The sequence below is a fragment of the Scardinius erythrophthalmus genome (assembly GCF_964197995.2).
Source record: "Scardinius erythrophthalmus genome assembly, chromosome: 5".
Classification (NCBI taxonomy): Eukaryota; Metazoa; Chordata; class Actinopteri; order Cypriniformes; family Leuciscidae; genus Scardinius; species Scardinius erythrophthalmus.
This window is the reverse complement of record NC_138225.1, coordinates 32,513,310-32,538,083: the sequence shown is the minus strand read 5'-3', so window position 1 is coordinate 32,538,083 and position 24,774 is coordinate 32,513,310. Positions and strand designations below refer to the sequence as shown.

Sequence of the window (24,774 nt, the reverse complement as noted above, 5' to 3'; positions counted from 1 at the left end):
TTTATAATAAATTATTCAACCCCCATTGCAAATCAGGCTTATTGGCTAAATTTACTGACTTTAAAGTCCCTGTAAAGTCAAAATTAAGTATGTGTTCTGAGTTTGTCACACCACAGAAAAATGTGTTATTAGCCACCCAGTCAAATTTTAATGATAAAAAAAGCCGGCAAGTACATAAAATAAGCGATCAAAATCTTGAAAAAATGAGCAGTAGTCTCTGCTCTCAAACGCTGGGGGCGTGTCCGCTGGCTGCGCTGAAACCACGCCCACTCGCGGGAAAGCACGCTGCCGTCGACTCACAACAACACTCAACTGTCACCGCTACAGCCGGAATGGATGCTCCTAGCAGCTTAATTTGTTTTACAAAGCCATACATGTTCGAGCCTGGACTACCTACTATAAGTATAACATAAGCAAAGCACACAAGGCAACTTACACTCATTGGTGGGCACGCACTGACGACGATGGCACCAGTTGTCGGCGCGACGGGAGGATGAAGGCCGAGGCGGGAGATAGTCGGTTCGGCCACATTCACCAGTAACAGCGGATTATCAGTGAATGAATCCCAGTTGTCTCCGACGAAATCATGTAAAATGATCACTACAGAGGCGGGTTTTGGCGGTGATCCTCAGCTCTCCATCAAGGTGGCTCTTCACAAAATTAATCCACCTCTTGTTGATATGATAGTTTTTCGGAAATTTAAATAAGGACACCGATCTGTTTTGTACGTGATCGCATCCAGGTAATACGCATTTCCGTGACGAAGGCATAGCTAGCTAGCAAACTGTAGGATGTAGTAAATAATAGTACTGACAGTAACTCGCGATTGAGTTGCAAACTGATGCGAATGGGGCTCCAGTGCGTCATCAAGTAGGGGCGTGTCCAATAGCTCAGGGGGCCTCAGTGCGTCATCGAGCCCCCGTTTTAGCCCCGCCCAAAAAATCCGGAACACAGCAACGGTGAAAAACTGTTTAACGGTCTAACTCCACAATTCAGTACTTTACAGTGCATAGTCTTTGTAATATGATTTAGCAATACATTTCTAACATTTATAATGTGTTTAGAACTTTTTTTTTGAATTGCCTTTACAGGGACTTTAAACTGTTTGCAATGAACCAATCAAACTTCTGCAGTCTCAAAATTGTTCAACCCCCTGAATAGAATCCCTCACAACAACAACACATCTGCAAAACAGGTGTTGTCTCAAGCACACCTGATGCAACTAATCAAGGGCTTCATCAGTTGCACCAGGTGTGCTTGAGCTAGAACACATGAAATATCTGAACTGGCTAGGTTTATTGAGTGTCATGTTTGACTGAATGTTAGAAATAAGTCAAAAGAATGGTCCAAAAAGTTAAGAGAAGATATCATCGCCCTTCACAAACAAGGAACAGGATACAACAAGATAGCAAAGGTACTAAATATTCATAGAAGCATAAGCATAGTTCGCAAGTTCAAAGCTAAAGGAACAGTGGTTGCACTACCTGGACAGGGCAGAAAAATAAAGCTATCAACGGCTGCAACCAGATTTCTGAGAAAGCAGGTTCAGAAAACCCACCAGTGACTGCAGTCACTTAAAAAGTATTAAAAAGAGCTTGTGACAAAAACCTTGTTACTCCACAAACTGTCAGTAAAACCTCATAACCGCCTCAATCATGAATAAGTGCCACACGCAGTTTGGACTGACTCTGCTTGTTTGCAATGGCAGGGTAAAAAAAAAAAAAAAAAAAAAATTGTCTTTACTCAAAACACACTATATTTGAAGGCTAATGTTTATGTATTTGAGGAGCAGAGAAGAGTGTCTTAGGGTGCTTTCACACCCGCCTCATTTAGTTTGGTTGAATCGCACTAGACTCCGTTTTCCCCATTGGTGCGGTTCGTTTGGGCAGGTGTGAATGCAGTAATCGCACTCGGGTGCGCACCAAAAGCGGACCAAACAACCTCGGTACGCTCTGAAACGAACTCTGGAGCGGTTCGTTTGTAGTGAGAACGTGAACCGACCTCGAACTGAACCAACTGCCAAAGAACTGCACATTTTTGGACTAAACCAACTGCCGTAGTCATGAGTTACTGTTAAGCAATATTATACTACAGGGCCGTTGAATGCTTGAATCTGATTGGTTGACGAACGTTCTAAGGTGTGCATTATTTTCAGGGAAACGCACAGCTAAAGTAGTTCCAGGCAGGTCTTGACCGCATTACAGTTCCATATCACTTCGTGTAGTTAACGGTAATAACGGAAAATAGGATACAATTCATACGATTCATAACAAGAAAAAAACATTTAGCCGCATGAGCTTGATCTGGAATTTTCAATGTCTAGCTTCACAATCAATGGAAACATGCAGTTTAATTTGAATAAATAAAGTATATTCCTATCTATAATCAATAGAAAATTAAACTGAATATAGGCTAAATAAATGGATAATCCTGCAGCACGGATTATTATTGCAGATAATATAACAAATAAATAATTATTGATAGGCCTACTTGTTAAAAGGGCTTTGAGTTTCATTCACTTTCTGCTGAAGTGACTTGCGATGCGCCTTTACCACGTGCAGTGCATTAAAACATTATTTTCAAGCCGCATCCTTGCTTCATTCTCCAATGTTATTGTTTGCCTAAAGTGGTGTAGACAAACTATATAATAAACTATGACCAGCAGGGATACAATCAGCACACGCAGTCGTCTCTCCATAGTAAAAAGTGTTGTGTTGTCTGCTGGATTTTCCTTCTGTTTACTTCCGCGAGTTCTGTTGGAATTTTCCCGCACGTTAATTAATCTAAATGCAGTTATGGAAATACGTTCAAGATACATCTGGCCAACGAGTGATGTGGATGTTGTCACGTGACTGCATTTTGGTTCGTTTCATCAACTCATCAACTGATTCGGACCAGAGTAATCAGTGTGGTGTGAAAAGGAACTAAAACGGCTGAAAAATGCTACAAAGTATAATTGTTTGCCCTTGGTCCGGACCAAATGAACCGAACTACAGATGTGAAAGCACCCTTAGTCTAGCATTATGTTGTCGAGTCATAGCCAATACTGCCTTAAATAGCCTGTGCGTAGCACTTTATCTTTAATATCATGAGATGTTGGCCAAATGACAGAAAAACCACAGAGTAACCACATAAATTAAACTTTAAAGTTGACGAAAACAATGCGATGCACTTAATACCTCAGATGCAGCCGTTATAATGACGGACAAAACTTTGAAATTCGCTGGTCAAAAAACTCATAACACCATTTGAGCTTGATTTTGGTCAAATGTTAAAAATAGTGTCCTACAATATATAAAGCCACAATATATAATAATTAAACGAATACTTGATTCTGATTGGCCAATCAAGACATTCTGTGGTATGTGTTTATATAATGACTGCTAAACTATATATTTGAAGGTTTTCCCTGGTAACCTATTTTCTCCATAGCTGTGCTAGTTTCACGTTTCTCAAAACAGCCTCTTTCATCTCATTGACATATTCGACAAGTAGTTGTGTAATAAGCATGATAACAAAAAGTCAGTCTATACATTCATGTCAGGGTCCCGGCTGACTGCACATTATGTCTTATATATTTCTTACTATCATGCATGATGAGAGAGACGCATACCTGCTGTGCTCCTCTCTCGTTGCTGAGGGTGCGGAGTTCGTCAGAATGAGTAACACAGATCTCATGCAGGGCAGCAAGGTCACGGGACAAATCTGTCCTAAAGTGCTCGGTAGATTCCGGGAGATCAGGAACATTCTGGAGAAACAACACAGAGAGGATGTTATAGGAAAGCTACTTCACACAGAGCTCATAAACAGAGCCGCAGGTAACCCATGCTGCTTTAAAAATGGATACAGGGCAGTTTACCCCCAGCTCATCCAGAAACATGATCATCCTTTGTTTGTTGTTCTTGATGAAAGGATTCACCCCCTCCATGTAGGGCTCCTGCAACACAAACACATCACAACAAACGATGATATGCCACTGCTGTAACATTAGCATTCACAGACTCTTTGACGCCTTTTCAGGGTAACTCATTTTCTAACACAGCGTGAAAATCAAAACACCTTAGCGCCAAATTCCACCAGGTTGGCCAAGTTCTGCACAGACTTTGCTACCAGGGTGAGCGTTCGACCGGCTGTGGAGGATGGAGGGTCTGCAAAAACAAAACATTTTCATCATCGTTAATATCATAGTAAACTAGCAGCATTAACAATGTTTACACTATAGTCAGTTTTTTGACAAAAAAAAAAAAAGACTTGCACTGCATCCCAAATCACATACTGTCTGATTAGGAACTACATTTGAATTTGAACTTCACAACTATGTGTTTTATATAGTATGAATGTGGGTAGTATTAAATTGGGACGTACTGCATCCGCCATGTTGTTACTGTCACGTGACCTACCAGCATCAGTTGTGTCATTTCACTGCCATTCATAAATCCTATCCTGTGGCATCATGGGATAGAAAAATGTCCATCAAATGTGCACTTCAGAATCTCACCGGAAGAGTAGGTCATCCAGGGACTTTCCACCTACTGTTTTTCGAATAATATGCATTCGGACATACTACTCTGTTGGCATACTGCTTTTTTCGCAAACTATATAATAGGGAACTATTTGATTTCTGTCTTTTTTTTTTTTTTTGGTCATGTCACATTAGTAAGGGATTATGTAATTTAATGTAGTGTATTGTTTATTAACCTGTCAACTTCTATATGGTCTACGAAGTATAATGTTAAAGGTATAGCGGAGGATCTTTCCGAATTTTAGATAAGAACCGCCCTCTCCACTTTTTGAAAAAATGCACATGCGCAACACACTACATGCTCCCGAGAGGGAACGCCTATTAAACGTGTGCGAGGTTCTCCTCGTGCACGCTCTGTTTACAAGTTGCTGTCGGCATCACTCATACAAGATTACTTTCCAAAAGAAGATTTGCACTTTTTCACCAAATAGCATGCCAAACTTTACCTGTCGAGTAGAAACTTCGCGACTGAGGCATCAGTGGGAAGCCCAACCTGTGTTTTCAGCGCACGCCATCGTGTGAAACAATCTCCCAAAAACACTCTGATCTTGTTTCTCTCTTCTGAGGCCTTTCTCTTCTTCTCATACAGTTCGTACAAACTTTTTCTCTTGCGACCCTCAGACATTTTCAAAGGACCCGGTGAAACGGCGAGCTTCAATGAATGGCTTAAACCGTAACTCTAGCTCACCACCACACATAAACACCTGAAAGTGCGCATGCGCAGAAAGCGAAAACTAAGGGACGAGCACGTACGACGGCCTTACGTAAACATATCACCAGAATGATTGACACTTAGGTGGACCAATAGTTTACACTACCCACCCGGAAAAAGAAAATCCTCCGCTATACCTTTAACTAAAATTGGCATTTTAGTTTAAAAGTGTGTAACATGCATGTAAAACTATATATACTACCGTTCAAAAGTGCAGTCGATGAAATTTTTTTTGTTTTTGAAAGAAGACATTTTTTTAAGAAAATACAGTAAAAAAAAAAAAACAGTAATGTGAAATATTACAAATTAAGAGAACTGTTTATATATATATATATATATATATATATATATATATATATATATATATATATATATATATATATATATATATATTTATTTATTTATTTATTTATTGAGCGGTAAGAAGATTTGAAGTCAGGTCAACTTTATGGTAATGAGCTAAGACACGGTTCGCCGGCAACCAATCGGAATGTAGAAGTCCTCCACTTGAGAGGATTCCAGAGAACGCAGTCATGTAAACTTTGGTTCAAACCACATTAGTTCCCAAGCAAAATAGAGGAGAGGTTGATCATGTGAATTTGAAGGCGGCGGCGTGCAACACTATTTCCTACTTTCACATTTAAAAGATTCCATGAGGTTAACTTATACCCTAGTTGGTCAGTCTGCAAAATAACGATCAACATGCTTGTTTGCTTTGTGGCCCCTTTAAAGGGGCAGTAAGTAAGAATTACTCCCATCTAGTGGTGAATTTGTATTTTGCAATCAAACTAATTTTGCTCTCCAGCGCCTCGCGTTTTCAAATGCGCGTTGCATCTACGGTAAGCGATATGTACCAAAAAGCTTTGACAGGATGTCTTCTAATAGCACCTCGTCGAGTTTTCCTTCTGGTGAACTGGTTTGTTATTTCAAACAAACTACAACTTGACACAACGAACAAACGAATGTTACAGTTTTGAACAAACAAAACTTACAACCTTGTTTATAGGACCATCTCTACTTTACTCAATAGCTGCTATTCATCAAAGAGCCTGTTTAACTTTTAACTATGTTCTACTGTCTATATCAGTGTTTCCCAACCTTTTTTCAGTCAAGGCACCCTTTGAAATTTAAAAAAAATGTGTGGCACCCTATACTAGTGTTGTCACGATACTACTTTGATACTATACTTTGAAATGTGCTGGGGTTTTTTTTTTTTTTTTTTTTTTTGATGTGCACAAATAAATGACAGGTAGGCTACCATAAGATTTTCTTCTTCCTGTTCCTTTTTTTTTCTTCGTTCATGCATGTTACAAATGAATGAATGATTTTTTTTTTTTAAGAATTAAACATTTTTAATTTTATATAATATATAATTTTGTTATAATTGCACAAGATAGCTTGTTTTTACTATATTTTATGTAGCCTAATAATTTCACAGTAAATCTCCAAATTAATGTAGAAACATCATAAAGACAGTATATTTCAAATAATTGTTTAATGGCATCTTTTTATGAATGAAGTGTTATTTGATTCTGATGTCACTGCTGCACTGTCACATGTGGATCCCACAAGCGTCCCATTTTCTCACAACTCTTAACGTTCATTTAAGACTTTATTTAACTAATTAAAGACTGCTCTCATGAGGATACTCAAAGCGAAAGCTCGAAAGAGAAGTCGAGTCTGGCGCGCGTCGTGTCAGCATCACAGACAGCGCATTCTCTTTTGTATTTTCTCGCTTGCATGGTTAGAAGCATTTGCATGAAGAAGAACGTGATTATATAATGTAACGCTAGCCAAAGGATGACAGAAAAAAATGCTGCTTTAATTGCGTTAAATATTTTTAACGTGTTAAATTGAAAAATATTAATCGCACGCGTTGCGTTGACAGCAGCACAACCGATGTGAATACGCGGCAAGACGGACGTTGTGACAATTCGTGTGTATTTGACTGTAAGCGCATCAATGAAAAATAGGCAGCTTTATGTGGACGCACTGGGAATGAGGCACGGGAATAAAATCACATGCAAGCGCAACCTCCGCAATTCAACACCAAAAACTTATGATTTGCATTTGTATTATAAATTTGTGCGCATTATTTGTTGTTATTAGAGACTTCCGACGATCCGAGATTGATGGTAAAGATTTGTTTTTTTTTTTACACAGTTTCCCGCTGGGAAACGCTGGTCTATATAGGCTAATAAAAAAATAAAAAGCCTGTAATTAAGACCTTAACATTGACTTACCTGTCGAGAAGAAAGCAGGCAACTTCAGCGTCTCTTTTGAAAGCTTTCTCCTGCATTAGCTATCCCGACATTATAGCTAATAACCCGTGTTTTTGTAATCTCCGATCACGTTTCCTTTTACGGTCTTATTGTGGAGTTTTTCGACTAAGAGGACTCGTTATCCTTTGACTTAACCGTGCAGTGCAGCCTTTTAAACTTGCCGGGGCAGTGACAAAAGCGCCTCTCACTGCTCTGCTCCGTTTCTGCTGGTTTCAGTCACTTGACGCGGGCTCTGAACGAAAACGCGTTGTGGAAACGCGTTGGCCTAGTACTTTTTGTCCCTCTCTGCTATTATAGTTTTTCAAGATGGCGGAACTACATGGAAGCCTCCGTGGACCTACCCGTCCCATGCATAGACATAATATACATAGACGCCCTATTGGCCGCTTTGGAACGTTGCTGCGATACGTCAACGCGTCCGCCATTTTGTGGAGGGCAAGACTGCGCTGTAATCAAATGCAAGTAAACTGCTGAGCTGCGGTTTTTCTTTATAAAAACCAAAAAAAAATACATTTATCAACCGATTTCGGTGGTTTGTATGTGGTGTACAAAAAAAGTTCCATCTGTAGTTAGTTAAACTCTCGATAGATAGACTTATATATATATTTTTTTTTTTAATAAGGAATGGCCAAAGCTCTTGTCATGTATTTAGCTTTTCATTCTTGGATAAGAATTGTGAACACCCCCATACTGAGATATAATTTAATTTTCACATTAAATTAAATAAAGTTTCTTATTGTGGGAAAAGCATATTCTGTCATTGACCCGATTTTAGCAATAACAAAGATAACTGATGGATCATTTTATGGTAATATGATATGGTACAACTACAGTGCAATGCAAATAGTAAATATAAGATAAAGTGAGAGGTAGGCTAATAGTAAATAGTTTAGTCAATAAAATAAACAAACAGTATACAGTAAATAAAATAGTAATGAAAAGTATAATTATATAATATCATATGTACTAATATAATAATAATAATAATATATTGATAATAGCATATAGTTTATGTATACTATAATAATAGCAGTAGAATATGAAATATCAATTACAGAATATAGACAATAAAAAATAATAGGTTAAATAGTTACTATGAATAGTAAAATAATTTGACAGCATAACTATAATAGATTGATAATTGTAAGTGGTATATTATTATAATAACAATAATAAATAATGTAAATTTATACATTTTAAAATATTATTACATAGGCTATATAAAATAAAATGACGCAACCCTGTCTCTTTTTGTTAAATTTCAGTTTTTAAAAGGTATAAGAAGCTATACAAATCAAGAAATAAAGTAAACGACCCAGTCAAACATACAGCAGGCTACACTGTTATAATAGCCTAAATATATTAAGTTATGAAACTTCACTTTGCCCTCAGCCAAAACAATCTGCCAAGGAACAAATTATAGATTAATGAAACCAAAGATCGCCCGTTAGATATACACAAGACGAATTATTCTCACTAGACTGACAGCGACGAACGTCAGAACTCAGAAGCGGTGTACGACATGCACTATAGCCGAGGCAAGGCTGTTCTCGGCGGGGTACATGAGCGCTGAACGCCCGCGGGGATCGCTGGATCTCACAACTCCGAAACCGTCAGATAACATTTTTAAAAAGGCGCTATCTTTATAAATAAACCACAAATTTGAGCTTTAAACAACTACATTGTCGACTGAAAAACTCTTAAAACTACATTTCGTGACACAATAACAGTAGTATTTTTAAATTTCGTGGCCTTTCTCCTCTGAAAATAAAAATAGTAAATGAAATGCAACCAGAAACAAATTTTCAGTTTTGCTTGAGAAAGGTAATTCCCTGAGACCTGTTTTCAATTGTGTGGCGATTTGTAAAGCCCCAAGCAGCACAAGAAATAGGCATTTTTCTCAATTCTCGTTATGAGAGGTATGGGAAAGTTGCCCTCCGCAGTATGGCGGCGCCGTTGACGTACGATCCAGCGGCCAATAGGGCGTCTATGTATATTATGTCTATGGTCCCATGTATATAAAGATAATAAATTCTTCGTTTACGAGGATAAGTCAGATCATTGGCAGAGGTATTTGGACACCATTGAGGACATATTTATGAATAAAAATATTGATTTTAGATAATAAAATACCTAAAAAGTTACTTATTGTCCCTTTAAATAAAGTTTTAAAAAAGACTAAGCATTCCATCTATGAGCTTCCACGAATCTTTCTACGGCGTCGTTGGCAGGGTGGCGAGAGCGGTGTGAACGCACAGTAATATGCTGATTTGCTGCTCAAAAATAGATAAATAAAAAGTTCAAAAGAACAGCATTTATTTGAAAGAATTGAATAGAAATTTTATAAAAATTCTTTAAAACGTTTTATTCAGTATAAGTGACACTAATGTATTTTAAAAGCGAAAAAAAAATGTTCTCAAAATGTATAAACATTCATTCATGTAAACACTTCTAAACAACTTCATACAACAGTGATATTCAGCACAACAGAACAGCTGCACATCATGTGACGTTGCTTAAATGCAGCCTGTAGGTGGCAGCCTTGAGCTCCCATAAGGTCATGAGACATAAATCCTATCCTTCATATTCTGAAATAAGAGGCTTATAATTAGTATGCTCAAGTAATAGGTTCTTTTTAGAAGTCAACTAAACCAACTATATTGTTTCTAGATTGTTATTTGGCTTTATGTTTGAAAAGCAATACATTGCAGTATTAATTTTGCCTTGTCATATTTTAGCCAACAGTGTATGTAGTTTTCATTCAAACTGCAAAATCACAAAGCATTTTTATTAGGAAGAATTTTAAAACCCTTTGTTAACAAGTAAAAAAAACTGATGTGCCAATGTCCACTTTCACATAAAAATAAGAAATAGCCTGTCGACTGTCACTATGACATGTTTATGGGTTTACACATTTGGACCGTTAAGTGCTCTTCTATCAGACTGAAGTTCTAACAGGTGCAGAATGAAATATCTGAGTGGGTACTTGACCTAAATGTGTTGCAGCTGGAAAATGGAGCTTGTGATGCAAGCTGTGCACTCACCAGCGATGATGTTGAACATTCTGGGGTTGAGAATGGCAGGACAGATGAGCCTCAGGAAGACGAAACCACTGGGGGACAGAGACAAACACATTTTGGCACTTTGAAAGATGTTCCTCTGTAAACATGCCCAAATAGCTTAAATGCAGCTTGCTACCTCACGACTCGGGTCCTCATTGTAGTGTTGGTAGGCCATTTCTGCTGCACAGACTTCTGAAGACAGCCATAAATGTACCTCAGGGTCCTTGGACAGGGAGGAAACAGACAAACTATGAAAACTAAGACCGCAAAAACAGCACAGTACTCTAAAGAATAAATGTAAAAAAATATATCAATGTAGCACTACATGGACAGGAAGATAATATAGTAGGGATGCACTGATATAAAAACTTTGGCCAATATGATGTTATAGTTATTTTAGCTGATAGTTATTTCCATGTTATGGCTGATGTTTTACTAGTCTGTCTAAAAAAATCATATATATATATATATATATATATATATATATATATATATATATATTATATATTATATATATATATATATATATATATATATATATATATATATATATATATATATATATATATATATATATATATATGAATTTTAGACAAAATATATGTGTAGATAAATTGCATTACAATTTATTTAAAAATACATTAAAATGGTTAAATTTTTTTATAATCTTTTATGACAGTTTTAAGAATATTTTTTGTAGCAGTTAAATGTTGCAGGCAAATATTTGTTAATTTGTTGCAGTTATTTCAAATTGCAATAATATTTTACAATATAACTATTTTATAGTATGTTTGATCAAATAAATGCAGCCTAAAACTTTTCAAAACATAAAAAAAAAAAGATCCGACTTCAACACCTTTCAGGTCATCTATAACGAAATTGCTGTTTAAGAAATAATGCTCTTAAAACGTTAAATCTTTGTAATATTTACATATTTAAATATAATATTTAAATATTCACGAGGTAATGCAACGCTGTTTGCTAACAGCCACAACAGAAAAAAGAAAAGAAAAAGCATAATAAGGGACGATCTACGCACCAACCCAAAACAAGAGTTCAGATGACACGCAAGAGCTAGCCTATATTCGGAGTTTCAATTCATTTTTGAAAAAGACTACAAGAGTGGAAGTTTTACTTTTCATTATTCTATTTATTTTGTACTTTTATAGCTGATTGTGAACTCGTATCGAACCGTGACCCCAAAACCGAAGTACGTACCGAACCGTGGCTTCTGTGTACCGTTACACCCCTAATATATAAATGATAAATATTGGTCGATAACTGTTGATGATAAAGATACATTTTTGCATCCCTACAGTATATACACAGTGTTGTACTGAAACTAGCAATGCCAAGGCAGTATATGGATAATCAGTATAGATACAAGGCAGTAATGTTGATAGGACACTATATGGTGGTGTGCTATCATGCTTACGGGGGCAAGATCTCAGCAGCCATAAATATCTTCTCCACCAGCTCTGACAGGATGTTGAGTAAATGAGCTAGATTCAGATTAACATCCTCATTCTTCTCCAGTTTAGATGGGTTCAGCTACAGAGGGAGACCAGAAAACACTCCACATGAGGGAAAAGGATTCTGACTGTTAGTTCAGTTTATTCACTATCCAACAGAAACCTGACAAAAGCCAATTTGCTCAAGGCAGGAGCTTTGGAGAGAACCTCATGTTGGCTCAGACATACTAAACACAAACCATCAGGGCAGGGAGAACAGAACGTTCACAGATCTGAGGCACAATGATGTTAACAGTGAGACTTTTTTTTTTTTTCTGCTGAATGTTCTGTTTAGTTCCATTACCTCACAGGACTGCTTGCTCTCCATGATCTTCAGTATGGAGTCTTTGAGTGCGTGGTGGACGAAAGGTGTGGCGGTGGCCTTCATGTACTGTTCCATCAAAGTACTGGCCAGAGTAGTGGCACGGAACAGCGTCGTGGCTTCATCTGCAACGCCAAAACGGAAAAAAGCTACATTTTTAGGGATTGGCAGATTAAAAAAAGTAATGTCTGAAATACTGCATCCTTTTCTATACCTTTTACTAAACAGTTGAAATACAGTGAGGAAAATAAGTATTTGAACACCCTGCTATTTTGCAAGTTCTCCCACTTGGAAATCATGGAGGGGTCTGAAATTGTCATCGTAGGTGCATGTCCACTGTGAGAGACATAATCTAAAAAAAAAATCCAGAAATCACAATATATGATTTTTTAACTATTTATTTGTATGATACAGCTGCAAAAAAGTATTTGAACACCTGTCTATCAGCTAGAATTCTGACCCTCAAAGACCTGTTAGTCTGCCTTTAAAATGTCCACCTCCACTCCATTTATTATCCTAAATTAGATGCACCTGTTTGAGGTCGTTAGCTGCATAAAGACACCTGTCCACCCCATACAATCAGTAAGAATCCAACTACTAACATGGCCAAGACCAAAGAGCTGTCCAAAGACACTAGAGACAAAATTGTACACCTCCACAAGGGCTGGGAAGGGCTACGGGGAAATTGCCAAGCAGCTTGGTGAAAAAAGATCCACTGTTGAAGCAATCATTAGAAAATGGAAGAAGCTAAACATGACTGTCAATCTCCCTCGGACTGGGGCTCCATGCAAGATCTCACCTCGCGGGGTCTCAATGATCCTAAGAAAGGTGAGAAATCAGCCCAGAACTACACGGGAGGAGCTGGTCAATGACCTGAAAAGAGCTGGGTTACTGTTGGTAATACACTAAGACGTCATGGTTTGAAATCATGCATGGCACGGAAGGTTCCCCTGCTTAAACCAGCACATGTCAAGGCCCGTCTTAAGTTTGCCAATGACCATTTGGATGATCCAGAGGAGTCATGGGAGAAAGTCATGTGGTCAGATGAGACCAAAATAGAACTTTTTGGTCATAATTCCACTAAACGTGTTTGGAGGAAGAAGAATGATGAGTACCATCCCAAGAACACCATCCCTACTGTGAAGCATGGGGGTGGTAGCATCATGCTTTGGGGGTGTTTTTCTGCACATGGGACAGGGCGACTGCACTGTATTAAGGAGAGGATGACCGGGGCCATGTATTGCGAGATTTTGGGGAACAACCTCCTTCCTCAGTTAGAGCATTGAAGATGGGTCGAGGCTGGGTCTTAATGACCCAAAGCACACAGCCAGGATAACCAAGGAGTGGCTCTATAAGAAGCATATCAAGGCTCTGGCGTGGCCTAGCCAGTCTCCAGACCTAAACCCAATAGAGAATCTTTGGAGGAAGCTCAAACTCTGTGTTTCTCAGCGACAGCCCAGAAACCTGACTGATCTAGAGAAGATCTGTGTGGAGGAGTGGGCCAAAATCCCTCCTGCAGTGTGTGCAAACCTGGTGAAAAACTACAGGAAACGTTTGACCTCTGTAATTGCAAACAAAGGCTACTGTACCAAATATTAACATTGATTTTCTCAGGTGTTCAAATACTTATTTGCAGCTGTATGAAACAAATAAATAGTTAAAAAATCATACATTGTGATTTCTGTATTTTCTTTTTAGATTATGCCTCTCACAGTGGACATGCACCTACGATGACAATTTCAGACCCCTCCATGATTTCCAAGTGGGAGAACTTGCAAAATAGCAGGGTGTTCAAATACTTATTTTCCTCACTGTATTTTACAATTCAGAGGAAACTGTAATAAGATAATATGATAATACTCAATTAGAATTAGAATTACACTAATGTTAAAAAGTTTGTGGCTGGTAAGATTTTGTAAATGACTCTGTAATAATATTTTCTGTTTTGGCTGTATTTTTGATCAAATGAATGCAGCCTTATGAAAAGACTTCTTTCAATGTAAAATAACTGTTTTCTATTCGAATATACATTTTTAAAATGTAATTAATTCATTTTGTTTCCATGAGAGAGAAAGCATGCCAATATGCTGATTTGGTGAAAATGTATTTACTGTCATCATTGATCAATTTAATGCATCTTTGCAAAATAAAACTATTACTTTAAAAAAATATATAATAATAATAATAATAAATAAATAAATATATATATATATATATATAAATTATATTATATTATATTATATTATATTATATTATATTACAAACTCCTGAACCGTAGTGTAAATTTAGATTAGATTAGAAAAACTTTATTAATCCCGATAGGGAAACTGGTTTGCCACCAACTTAGACCATACAGCCAACAAACACATTACACAACTAACAGACAGATAAATAATTATGCATTAAGAGACTATTTAAACCTGATTAAGAACCAGGGAGACATGATTTAAAAAAAAAAAAAGATTCAGTTTCACAATTCAAAAGTACAGAATGCAAAAAACTGTAAAAATTATATTTAACAATTAACAGTGTTCGTTGAAATATCTGACCGCTGCAGGAACAAAAGACCTTCTCATTCGCTCACTAGAGCACCGAAGCATTACCACTCGCTCACTGAAAGAGCTTCAGAGTCCTTTAAAAAAAAATTGTGAAGTAGATGGCCTTCAAAACGCAAGACAATTTTTAGTTTCAACCTAATTCTCTTCTCCACAGTAACCTCAAATAAGTCTGGGGTAAGACCAATAACAGAACCAGCTCTTTTGATCAGCTTATTTATCCTATTTTTGCAAAGTGCAGCATAAAAAAAGAGCACTAGCTAAGATCTCTTGATAAAAAACATCTAAAAGCTTTGTGCTGATGTTGAATGATCTGATGATTAAAGAGATAGTTTACCTGAATGAATTTCTTTCTTCTGTTGAACACAAAAGATGATTATTTTGAAGAATGTGGGTAACCAAACAGTTGATGGACCCCATTGACTTCCATAGTTTTTTTTTTTTTCCATTCTAGGGAATTCAATGGGGCCCATCAACTATTTGGTTACCCATATTCTTCAAAACATCTTCTTTTATGTTCAACAGAAGAAATAAATTCATACACAGGGCTCGCAAAATCGCTCGCCCGACGTCCCGGGGGCTATTGTGTTTTCCAGTCGGGCTACCAAAATGCATAACCGGCCTGTCCGACGGGCTATCTGAAATAGTGTTCGCTTCAGTCTTGTTATAATCAGATTCAGCGCGTTCTTCATCTTCAATCCGCAGCAGCGCCGAGCAGAGCGCACCTCAGAAACAGAGGACAGGGTGTGTGTGTGTGTTCATCTGAGCCTCATTGGTCTGTCAATGTCAGAATATTTGAGATGACCAATCAAATCAAAGTAGGCGGGCTTTACACAGAAGCTGCTGAGCGCGAATTTGAGCAGAGCGACTCGCTTCAGTTTACGGTTAAAGCCACACCGTGTAACTTTTCAACCTTCATAATATATTTTCAAGATCCTTGTGATGGTACATCGACTTACAAAAGGTTGAATGACAAGTCTGCCATAGCCTGACGGAGTCTGTATCGCTTTTACTGGCACTATGTTACTTCGGGGTTCGGGTAGTAACCCGAGCATAAAAAGAACTACAAAATTCGACTGCTTTACGGCATACGTCACTTCCCCCACCACTTCCTCAAATTCGGACGTGAGCGTTTATATACTGTCTATGGACGTGAGAGGCCAACCAGCGTTTGTTTTCGGCTTTCGTGCGTATGTTTTTGTCATGAGGGCTGTTGTGTTTAGACCTGGCCACTTCATGTGTTTTCTCAGATCGTATAGCTATCTGATCGTGAAAAGCCCAGGTGTAAATGTCCTCCGAAACGCATTCAAGACGGATTTGAATCTGATCGCTTAAACTACTTCAGGAGGAGGTCTGAGACGCATTCCAGACGACAAAAACACAATTTCTCCACAGTGTCCCTTTAAGTATGAGATAAGATGTAAGTAGCTAAACTAAACACTTCATATTTGACAGCTTTTTAGGTCATAAATGTGAAATGAATGACAAAAATAATAAGACAAACGAATATACTTTTGTCGAATTTCGCCATTTTGAACTGTAAATAGGCCTATGTAACGTGACTAATAATTAGTTTACTGTCATTGTGAGGGGGCTTTAACAGAGCATTAACAAAGCCGTTTTCATGTTAGGCACAAGATTAATAATGAATGTGTACATCGTGAGAATTATCCAATTTGTAGCCTTCAGTAAATTAACCCTTTCACGCATAGTGGTCACTACAGTGGACAGCTATTAAAAAAGCATTTTCTTGAATTTGCACGGGTTTTTATGGCAAAGTTGCACATCAATCTCTTCATTGGACCCTGGTGCATCATCCTATAAATTGCAACCAAGTGGCAAGCCTTTGTGTTTCGATTTTTTCCCCCTCCAAACCAAGATGGCCAAGGGTCAGTCAGACATGCCAACTTGCTCCAAAATATCCATCCATTCCTTCTATCCTAGGAGACTCTTGTAGGTAAAAAAAATATTGCAGCATAAAGCAATATCTAAGTCATATCACAGTAAAATTTTCCAAGTTTTGATTTTAGATTGAGAGAAAACTCTGATTAATCACATGTCCACCGTAGTGGACGTCATGCATGCAATTGCTATATTTCAGCTACAATTCATAATTATAATGTGAATATTGTTTTTGAAATTTAAAACTTAAAAACTTAATATGCATTGACTTTTTCTACTGTAAAAAAATGTATTTGTATTATTAGAATGTAATTTTCATTGACATCGAAAAAAGTCATGTGATTACATAATGTATGACACTTGTAATGCATTACTTTACTTGTTAGATCAAAAAGTAATCTGATTTTATAATGCATGTTATTGTAATGCGTTTTTTTTTCTAATAACATCAAAAAGTAATCTGATTATGTAATGCATGTTACTTTTAATGCGTTTCTTTACTCATAACATCAAAAAGTAAGCTGATTACATAATGCATGTTACTTGTAATGCGTTTCCTTACTCATAACATCAAAAAGTAATCTGATTATGTAATGTGCGTTATTGTAATGGGTTTTTTACTCATAACATCAAAAAGTAATCTGATTACATAATGCATGTTACATGTAATGCGTTTCTTTACTCTTTACATCAAAAAGTAATCTGATTAGGTAATGCACATTACTTGTAGTTAATTACTTGTTAGATCAAAAAGTAATCTGATTAGGTAATGCATGTCACTTGTAATGCGTTACCCCCAACACTGATCATTTCAGATGAGATTGAAAAAACGTATCGCTAGGTTTTCTCAGAGGATGGCTATGATAGAAATGTGCATGTCCATCTTGAACATAATCAGAATTATCAGCTAATAAGGGTAAATCTCCATACTCTGGTGCACTGGAGGGAACATCTGAGTGGTTTCACAGTTGTACCTTGACAGGCTGTAGAAAATTCTGATGGAATCACGTCCTCATGTTCTGATATCATAGATACGCGAAGTGCAATTATTTGATATAATTGCATTGATTAGTTTGTTAAATTCACATACTTTATCTGTTTGATTATTGTCTTATATTTAATACAGTATATCTTCAGTTTAAACCAACCGCATACTGTCCACTCAAGTGGACATCTGAAGATCTCTTTGAAAAATTTGTAAAAAAAATAAAATAAAAATCAATTCTTGTTTTTCATGCCCTAAGAGCAATAAAAACACATAGGAAAAAAATCCTGACTGAGGTTATCATAATTCATGCATGAAAGGGTTAAAAAAGTTCAGCTTTAGGAGGGGAAGAGACAGGGCAAGATGAGGAGACAGAGAAAAACAGCAAGAAGTGAGAGCAAGTATTGACACATAATCTACTGCCTGCTGACATGGTTTTAAAGCTATTATCCTTTTTTGGCCTTCAAACGTCTTGAAATGGACATATCAGAGAAATAAAAAATTTGAACCCCCTAATAATCTTAAATGTAGGACCTCTTTGATTATAAAGCCCTGTCTACGGCCCTGTATTAGGAATAAGATCAATAATGAATGTGTACATACTGTGAATGAATTTAATAAACTTAGTTAGGCTACCTAGCTTTCCTAGTAGCTTTCAGTAAATTAATGCGTCTGAGAAAATGATTCATAAATCCACCTATCAGTTGACCCTTTGTTTACTTCACTGACAGACAAAAATGAAAAGCCTATATCAGTCAAAGCTCAGCTTTAGGAGGGGAAGAGACAGAGCAAGAGAAAAACAAAGAGAATAGGAGTGTGATGCTGATGAGGAGAGAAAAATAATCAGCTGCCCACTTAAATGGTTTTAAAGCTATTGTTATCCAATTTTTTTTGGCCTTCAAAACATCTTAAAATGCACATAATAGATCAGAGAAATAAAAATTTTCTCTGGGGTGCCCCTGAACCCCCCTGACTAGCATATCTCACATTCGGGACCTCAGTGATGAAAATACCCTGCCATCTGCAAGTTAATGAAACTTAATAGTGAGCATTAGACCCTAAACTAAAGTGTTACTTTTTTTTTTTTTTTTTTTTTTATCATACCCTCATTGGGGGTTGAGCCACAGACACAGACTGATTCATGTTCAGTACTGGTCACACACATTAAAACGTTTTGAAAAAGTTTTTGATTCCTAACAAATTTTCTACATTAAAATGGTCTTTTTATCTGGGCTAGTAAAATTCATTTCGGGCTACCAAAATCTGAAGAGTGCCTGCCCGAAGGGCTACCAGCAATTTTGAAATTTTGCGAGCCCTGATACAGGTTTGGAACAATTTAAGGGTGTGTAAATGATGACAAAATGTTCATTTTTGGGTGAACTATCCCTTTTAATTAACTTAAGTGTTCTATATGAACTTGGTATTTGGATTCATCCATGTTCTTTCTGTGATTTAAGTCTTAGCGATTCATTTCAATGGTTAATAGTTTATTTCACATTCATACTACACTGTCCAATCCACTCAGAATTAGAGTCAAGATGGATTAATTAGATGGATTTTTTAAGAATACTACTTATAAGTCTTAGCTTATAAATATTAACTAGATCAGTTGTTGCTTCATAACCTTCCTGCAGGTGAAGTCACAATCTAATATTCCCAAGGGAAACTTTCACCATGGTTGAGTTTGTAAATTCACCCACAAACCAAATTGAGTCGATACTACCAATAGTGGTTTCGTGAGAGCTCTTCTCAGAACAGAACAATACATTTTCAAGATGGTGTTTGATTGCTCAGTTTAAATGAACAATTGTTCATTGCTTGAAAAGAAGAACTGTGTAAAACGCACAAGCAAAACTGAAGCTTTGTTCTATAACTAAAACATGATGAACAAGCCTGAGGGAAGCTGCCCAGCCTCGATGCAGCTGTGACATCTGTTTGCGGTTGAATACTGAACTTTGAATAATACAAAGAGAGAGCCCTACCCTCCATATTAATTTCTCGGTCATTCAACGTCCTCAGCAAGGGAGCTTCGGCCCGCTCGTGTCGTAAGATCCGGAGCAGGATGCTGGCCAGCAGGGTGCGGTCCTGCCCACAAACGTGAGCCAACGCATAGATCACATGATAGTCTTTCTGCAGGATGAGCTGGGGACGGACAGCGGGAGGCATGTCAGCAAAAGATGCTTTATTCAAAAATTATGTTCTAAGAAAATGTTTCTAACATTCACGATAAGTCCTGAAAACTTTATTTCTGAATGTTCAAAACAATTTGAATTTTTTTTTTTTTTTCTTGGTTAAGCGAATATAAAGGTAACATTCAATTTCATCTTTTTGCAAACATTATGGGAAGGTTACTTTTGAATGTTCTTTGGACATTCTGAACGAAAATCCAACTAAAACATTTTTGGGGAAAAAACATGAATAATGTATAAATAATACTAACATTTTGTGAACATTAGTAAAGACCAGGTAACTTTAAACAAACATCCTATTAACGTTATTGGAAGAATCTTTGTTTATAACTTTAGAACGGAAGCCAAAGCTCTGAGAATGTTCCCTGTTAGCTGGGAATCTAGCAAAGTAAATTTTTTTTAAAAAATGTTAAATTGCTTTAATTCTTTTTGTAACCAGCATGGGGTGCGTTTCCCGAAAGCATCTTTAGCAAACTATATGTTCGCAAGTTCAGTCATTATCAGCATAGTTCAACGAGTCGGTGTTTCCCCGAAACCCTAGTTCTAACGAACATTCGCAAACAGCATCGCAAAGTTGTGTGGTCTGAACGACGGCTCTCGACCTGTGGTTACAAGCATAGTTTCTTGTTTTCATTACAGGTTGACTTAATAAATTCCTATCTTGAGCAAAATAAGCAAACTGACATTCAGTACAATCTGTATCTCTTATTTTGAATATGAAAATTTATGAGAAATAGTCCTCAGATACAATGTCCATAACTTATAGCAAAACATCTAGCATTAATTCGATGACAAACAGATTAATTAAAATAAGAAGAACCACCAACGTGGTTGAACGAAAACTTTGCGACAATATGGTTTCGGGAAACAGTCGTGACTAGCTAGATGATTTCTTTAACGATGCATCGTACTATGGGAGTTAAAGGGATAGTTCGGCCAAAAATGATATTTAACCCATGATTTACTCACCGTCAAGCCGTTCCAGATCCATATGTCAATAATTTTTCAGACGAACACATTTTCAGTTATTTTAGAAAATGTCTTGGATCTTTCAGTGGTTATGATGTCAAGTAATGGGGTCCACTCCTTCAAGTCCCAAAAATGTGCATGCATCCTTCACAAAAGTAATCCATCCGGCTCCAGGGGGATAAACGAAGGCCTTCTGAGGGTAATCCGTGCGGTTTTGTCGTAAAAATATACATATTTAAAACTTTATAAATGAAAATAACTGGCTTCCGGCAATGGTCAACGTGCGTTCACGGCAGATAGATGCCGGCGTATGACGTAGGACGTAGCGTTTGATTTAGCTATGCTTCGTTCTACGTCACAACGCTTCCTACGCTACGTCCTACGTCATACGCCGGCATCTATCTGCCGTGAACGCACGTCGACCGTTGCCGTTTATCCCCCTGGAGCCGGATGGATTACTTTTGTGAAGGATGCATGCACATTTTTGGGACTTGAAGGAGGTGGACCCCATAACTTGACATTATAACCACTGGAAGATCGAAGACATTTTCTAAAATAACTGAAAATGTGTTCGTCTGAAAAATGATTGACATATGCATCTCGAACGGCTTGAGGGTGAGTAAATCATGGGTTTAATATCATTTTTGGCCGAACTATCCCTTTAAGCAGCGAGCTGCATCGTTTTACGGAAACGCACCCCTGTATGGTTAACTACAAAGCCACATCCCCATCTGTGTGTAAAAAATTACCATGTGCACACTCACTTCTTTGAATTCACTGTACTCTTCCTCAGGCATGATCTTCTCCATGGAGAATCGCACTCTTACGCGGAGTGAGCCTGGTTCGATTCCCTTGAGCGGCACATAGGAGCTCAGAGGAAACCACTCATCGATCATTTGCCCCCTCTGCAGCTTGCTCAGCTGGCAACGCATGAACACTGAACACATACAGAAGAGAAACAAATTAGAGAAGAGCAGTAGTCGTGCTTTGCTCTACAAAGTGCCAGCAGAGGGCGCACTTGTGCAAGGAAAAAAGAACGGAGGGATTAAAGGAATGTTGCAGGTTCAGCAAAAACTAAGCTCTATGTATGGAGCATCTGTGACATGCTGACAAATACCACAGATAATATCTGATAATAACAGATCAAGGTTACAATTAATATGCACAGCACCAGACAATAAACATCAGCTGTTTTCAACATTAATAATAATAATAAATGTTTCTTGAGCACCAAATCAGCATATTATAATGATTTCTGAAGGATCATGTGACACTGAAGACTGAAGTAATGATGCTGAAAATACATCTTTAGGAATAAATGACCTTTTAAAATATATTGAAATTGAAAACAGCTATTTTATAATGTTATAAAATTTTACAATATTACTGTTTTTACTGTATTTGTGATCAAATAAATGCAGCCTTTGTGAGCATAAGAGACCCCAAACTTTTGAACAGTTATGTACTGTGTATATATAAGGATACGAGAAAGTCTTCTAACAGGAATGATGTCAATAAGACATAACAAAAAGTGTATCTAACTGTACAGCTTAAATAATACACTTAAATTTAATTATTAGTGCTTTAACAAAAAATATAAGTTTTGGATTTGACCTTTTAAACCCTCAGTATTGTAAATGCATTGCTATAACAGCAAAAAACTAAATAAAAAGAGTTTTCTGTGGTAACTGACATTATGCCACAAATGCTGTCGACAGAGCTTCCGGAATATTCCTTTGACAGCTCATGGTCCATAAATGTCTTGCTGCCTAATTTTAAATATTATTAAGAAGTACATTTTATTTTTAAGTGCTTAACACCAAGACTGCCTCATACTACATATAGACACTGTAGCTTTTTCTATTTGCTTCAGTCAGACAATCAGTCATATATCATTCAGCTAATTTTATTTGTCTAACCAATCATTTTTTTATCCACACTTGATACTTGCAGAGTTTTAATTTTGGACCAACTGTGAGGTATTATCAAAAATAATCATCACTATAATTGTATGTGAAAGAACAGATAATGATACTCACAGATGTCACTTTCTTTGCTCTTCTTGGTCTTGTTGCTTAAGCTTATTTCGAATCTGTTGATGTCGCTTGACAGGTCACTGCCAGAAAGAAATAGAAATTAGAATCTTAACCCGAGCAACACTTTTAAAAGCTCTAAATGAGTGGAGAGTCACGATGAACTCACTCAAAGATGAACTCTTCAGTGAACACAGGGTTCTGTCCCTCTCTAGGGTGAGTCTTCGCCACCTGCACACTGTTCAGAGAGATGTTGCAGTAGGGGTTGGTGAAATGTTTGATGGGAAGTTTGTGGGCTTCCTCCACATACAGGACTAAACTGCTAACCTAAGGTGAGAGAATGACACGCAAACGTTAGATTTTTCCCTGCTCTGTAATGAATAAGTGATGAGATGTCAGACTTTGTCCAAAAATATGCCTGCGGTAATGAAGATGACGATGTTCTTTTTAGATTTAGCCCAAATGGCTCGCCTGGGATCAGGTGCTCTGAAAGGGGTTTTCACCCCCCTGCTCACCAGCATCCAGACTGTTCAGCTGTGGCCCCTTCTGACAGCACATTCAGAGCCATCTGAACACCCGACTTCATGATTAAGGGAAAGACAGCCACAGCCACATTAAAACAGTGAGATTTCACACACAACGACTGCTCTCTCTTACCTGACGCAAACGCTTGTTGAATGTGGTCTGTAAGGGCTTCCTAAGATTATTGCAGAACGTCTGTAGGCATTTCAGCCAGTCCTGTGAATGCAGGACATAACATTTTGGTTATAGATTCATTTTGTGTGGACAGAGAGAATGTTTTTAATATATTTAATTATAAGAAGATGCAATAAGATTATCAAGCAAAGATGCATTCAATTGATCAAAAGTGACTTTTAAGACTTTTACTGTTACCAAAAAAAAAAACAAAAAAAACATTTATTTCAAATGAATGCTGTTCTTCTGAACTTTCTTTTCATCAAAGACTAAAAAAAAAAAAATCACGGTTTCCACAAAAATATTACGTAATAAGTTTTTAACATTCAGCATATTATAATGATTTCTGAAGGATCATGTGACACTGAAGACTGGAGTAATGATGCTGAAAATTCAGCTTTGACGTCACAGGAATAAAATACATTTTAAAATATTTAAATAGCAAACAGTTACTTTAAATAACTACTCCTAGAGTTTTAAACTGTACAACCACCAAACTCGGCTCAGACCTTCAGACTGTTCTGACTTAGTTTGAACATATCGTCAATGTAAGTCTATGGGATTTTACACAAGTCTAACATCAAACTTCACCAATTTAAATTCCCAGAAGCACTTTAAACTCATTTAAGCTTTTATCTATCCATCCATCCATCCATCCATCTTCTTATAGACTGTATTGCTTTCTAAACCATCAAACTTTAAGCTTAAAAACTATTTTAAAATTCAAACTATTTCAAACTTAAAACCTTTGAAAACCAAAGCTTTTAATACTTATTCAAACTTCAAAGTTCGTTTTCATAAACTATTTTTATTGTAGTTTTGATCAAATAAATGCAGCCTTAGTGAGTATAAAAATATTCCCAACCCCAAACCTTTGAATAGTAGTATATCTGTAGAAGAGATATGTACCTGTGCCTGCTCAGGTGTCTCTCCAGCAAAGTAGAAAATGTACTGCTCCTCACTAAAGTGCTGAATCACAATCTGGAAACAGTTTGGCCTGGACAAAAAAATAACATCAACAGAAAACATGTAAC

The 24,774-nt window shown here is 37.1% G+C and overlaps 1 protein-coding gene across 2 annotated transcripts in view; it reads right to left on the bottom strand.

The window, feature by feature from the left end:
* Nucleotides 1-24,774, bottom strand: part of rasa1a (RAS p21 protein activator (GTPase activating protein) 1a) — a 61,880-nt gene that overhangs the window by 5,739 nt on the left and 31,367 nt on the right. For both annotated transcript variants that reach the window (XM_081365828.1, XM_081365829.1), the window contains exons 12-24: nt 24,650-24,737; nt 23,702-23,782; nt 23,214-23,371; nt 23,051-23,127; nt 21,776-21,948; nt 19,836-19,995; nt 12,394-12,536; nt 12,014-12,129; nt 10,715-10,801; nt 10,561-10,628; nt 4,060-4,148; nt 3,860-3,937; nt 3,614-3,748 (exon numbers count right to left, since the gene is read on the bottom strand). In XM_081365828.1, the coding sequence (XP_081221954.1) occupies nt 3,614-3,748; nt 3,860-3,937; nt 4,060-4,148; nt 10,561-10,628; nt 10,715-10,801; nt 12,014-12,129; nt 12,394-12,536; nt 19,836-19,995; nt 21,776-21,948; nt 23,051-23,127; nt 23,214-23,371; nt 23,702-23,782; nt 24,650-24,737 (1,453 nt within the window). The remainder of the gene's footprint in view (nt 1-3,613; nt 3,749-3,859; nt 3,938-4,059; nt 4,149-10,560; nt 10,629-10,714; nt 10,802-12,013; nt 12,130-12,393; nt 12,537-19,835; nt 19,996-21,775; nt 21,949-23,050; nt 23,128-23,213; nt 23,372-23,701; nt 23,783-24,649; nt 24,738-24,774) is intronic.